At 48.8% G+C, this 3,476-nt stretch overlaps 1 protein-coding gene across 1 annotated transcript; it reads left to right on the top strand.

Annotated features, from left to right (window-relative positions):
* The first annotated feature begins 326 nt into the window (after positions 1-326).
* On the top strand, positions 327-2,234 carry LOC122894643 (olfactory receptor 10G2-like). The gene is made up of 2 exons (XM_044232406.1): positions 327-1,264; positions 1,940-2,234. The coding sequence occupies exons 1-2, from the start codon at positions 327-329 to the stop codon at positions 2,232-2,234; spliced, it is 1,233 nt and encodes a 410-aa protein (XP_044088341.1).
* Positions 2,235-3,476: the final 1,242 nt, after the last annotated feature.

The raw sequence follows: 3,476 nt of genomic DNA, 5'->3' as shown, positions 1-3,476 counted from the left end.
TGCCTTGATCTGCCAAATTCTGCTTCTTGGTATCTCCTAATAGATAAGAGTTTCCATCCATCTAGAAAAATAATCAGCCTCTAGACAGTTCCTCTTACCAAGTAAACCAAGATAGTTTTTAACAACACTGCCTGTTCTTAAAAAAAAGAAAAGAAAGATAGATAGAAAGAAAGAAAGAAATTTTAAAAAATTAAGTTTTGACAGTATTCTGTTTATCTCATCACTCTAAGGCATTAACCATCAGACAAAAGCATTCTCTTGCCTCTTCCTTGTGTGTATTACCCTTGTCTGACTTCACCATTCATCTTAGCAGACTACAGAAAGACATGGGAGAGACCAAAAATACGTCCCTGGGCTTCATTCTCCTGGGCTTACCTCATCCCCCGAGTCTGAGGACCCTCCTCTTCCTGGTCTTCTTCATCATTTACGTCTTGACTCAGCTGGGGAACCTCCTCATTCTGCTCACCGTGTGGGCTGACCCAAAGCTCCATGCTCGTCCCATGTACATTCTTCTAGCCGTGCTCTCATTCCTGGACATGTGGCTCTCCTCAGTCATCGTCCCTCGGCTAATATTGGATTTTACTCCCGCCAGCAAGGCAATCCCCTTTGGGGGCTGTGTGGCTCAACTGTATTTCTTTCACTTCCTGGGAAGCACCCAGTGCTTCCTCTACACCTTGATGGCTTACGATAGGTACCTGGCAATATGCCAGCCCCTGCGCTACCCCGTGCTCATGAATGGGAGGTTATGCACCATCCTCGTGGCTGGAGCTTGGGTGGCTGGCTCCATCCATGGGGTTATCCAGGCCACATTGACCTTCCACCTGCCCTACTGTGGGCCCAACCAGGTGGATTACTTCATCTGTGACATCCCTGCGGTTTTGAGACTGGCCTGTGCTGACACAACCATCAATGAGCTCGTGACCTTTGTGGACATTGGAGTGGTGGCAGCCAGTTGCTTCATGTTAATTCTGCTCTCCTATGCCAACATAGTCCACGCCATCCTGAAGATTCGCACTGCTGATGGGCGGCGCCGAGCCTTCTCCACCTGTGGCTCCCACCTAACCGTGGTCACTGTCTACTATGTTCCCTGTATCTTCATCTATCTCAGGGCTGGCTCCAAGAGTCCCCTGGATGGAGCAGTGGCCGTGTTTTACACTGTTGTCACTCCGTTTCTGAACCCCCTCATCTATACCCTGAGGAACCAGGAAGTGAAGTCTGCTCTGAAGAGAATAACAGCAGGTCAAGGGGCCGCCAGTGAAAATAAGTAACTACAGGCTCAGGGACTAGCTGCTTCATGGTTGCTCACATACGTCTCATTTTTAAGTACTCTACACCCAACATGGGGCTTGAACTCACAACCCAGAGATCAAGAGTCACATGCTCCAGTGACAGAGCCTGCCAGGTGCCCCTCATATTATTTGTTTAGAAATAAATGTATAGGATGTCTGGCTGGCTCAGTCAGTTAAGCATCTGCCTTATTCTCAGGTCAAGATCCCAGGGTCCTGGGATGGAACCCAAGACCGTATAGGTTCCCTGCTCAGTGGAACCTGCTTCTCCCTCTCCCACAGCCCCTGCCCCTCCCCTGATCATTCTCTCTCTCTCAAATAAATAAATCTTTGGGGAAAAAAAAAGAGGGGGCACCTGGGTGGCTCAGTGGGTTAAAGCCTCTACCTTCGGCTCAGGTCATGATCTCAGGGTCCTGGGATCGAGCCCCGCATTGGGCTCTCTGCTCAGCAGGGAGCCTTCTTCCCCCTCTCTCTCTGCCTGACTCTCTGCCTACTTGTGATCTCACTCTCTCTCTGTCAAATAAATAAATAAAATATTTTAAAAAAAAGAAGAAGAAAAGAAAGAAACGAGTGTATACAATGTTAGGGTCCGTGATCAAAGGAACGAGACTGATGCAAAGCGAAAGTCAAGCAAAGCTTTATTTTGCACCAAGCATCAGAAACCAAACCAACCGGCAGGGGCCATCTCTTACTAAGAGGCGACAACGGCGACCCCGACAAGGCCGCTCCCAACAAGGCCGCTCCCAACAAGGCGGGACAAGGCCACTCGCCCACGAGGCCACTCGCGGCGGTCCCCGGCTCGGGGCAGGAAGGCTGCTCGCGGTGGCGCTGCTCCTGAAGACTTACTCCAACTACCCCAATGGCTATCCCAAGGGCTACCCTAACACCTATCCCAACAGCTACTACAACTCCTCCTACTACTCCCCCTTCCCCAGACTCACAGACTAACCTTTATAGAAGTGGATGAGCTCGGCCCACACACAGGTGGCCAATGAGATTTCAACACACCACAGTAAATATCCCACTGATTGGATGTCTCTATCCGGCCTGGCCCGCCCCTATATCTGGGGTTTGCAAGTATATTCCTCTGGCTAACCAGGCCCTCATACATGCCCTCACATTCCCCCCTTTTCCTTGGAAATTAGTCAAATCCTTGACTGACTTTTCAGCCAGTTCTATGTTCTCCTGTTGTAAGGGGCTATATTGAGCATGTAAGACTAACATTTTTATCGCTCTAATTTTCTTTGGTACAAATGATATTAAGGCGTTTATAATACAGGGGCCAAAAAGTAGCCGTAGTGCACAGTCAGCTGATGAGTTCGCCATTCAACACTTTGTATAACCTTTTCCATTTCTCCTAATTCCGTTCATCTAATTTCCCACCTATACTTTACATAAACAGGTAACAATAGGAGCAACAATAAACTCACAGTTTTTTTAGTCTTAGCTTTAGTCCACAGTCAGCAGGGTCCATCAGCTTCATCTTCCATCTCTGGGGGGGCGTCCTCATCCTAGGTTCATTTGATGTGACCTACATGAATCTAGGCCCTAATGCCTTCTACTTTTGCTGCTGTGGGGGTGGTCAGGATAACAGTAAATGGTCCCTTCCAGCGAGGCTCCAAGTTTCCCACTTGTTAGCAATGTATCCAAACCAAGTCCCAGGGTTGGTAAGGATGTGGTTCCACCTCCGTCTTTGTCCCAGTGTGGGCAGTCCAGATCCCTGCGTGGGCTTTTTTTAAGACAGACTGTAATGCCTGCAAGTGACTGGAGTACAGACTGATCAGTCATTTCTGCTAGGGCAACCTCTTATAACCGAGGACAGAGTTGGGGGGGCATCTCCCAAACATTATTTCAAATGGGGTTACCTTGTTTAAATCATGCCCTGAGGAGGGTGAAAGGAAGGAGATCCACCCATCCATGGCCAGTCTCCAGAATTAACTTTGTCAAGGTCTCTTTAAGAGTCCGGTTCACTCTCTCTACTTGCCCGGAACTCTGGGGCCGGTAGGCACAATGTAGTTTCCAATTAGTGCCCACAGACTTGGCCAATGCCTGTGAGACTGAACTCATAAATGCAGGGCCATTGTCTGACCCGATCGCGAGAGGCAGTCCAAACCTAGGAATTATTTCTTCTAGTAGCTTTTTGGCTACCACTCCTGCCATCTCATGTTTGGCGGAAAAAGCCTTTACCCA

The sequence above is a fragment of the Neovison vison genome, chromosome 13 (assembly GCF_020171115.1).
Source record: "Neovison vison isolate M4711 chromosome 13, ASM_NN_V1, whole genome shotgun sequence".
NCBI classification, from domain to species: Eukaryota; Metazoa; Chordata; class Mammalia; order Carnivora; family Mustelidae; genus Neogale; species Neogale vison.
This window is presented reverse-complemented; position numbering and strand designations above follow the sequence as displayed.

What these genes read in the sequence shown, in the direction of transcription:
- LOC122894643 (XM_044232406.1), top strand. Translation starts at nt 327, where the DNA reads ATGGGAGAGACCAAAAATACGTCCCTGGGCTTCATTCTCCTGGGCTTA. An exon ending in GGGGCCGCCAGTGAAAATAA is followed by an intron (nt 1,265 to 1,939) that starts GTAACTACAGGC and finishes TTTTGCACCAAG; the next exon opens with CATCAGAAACCAAACCAACC.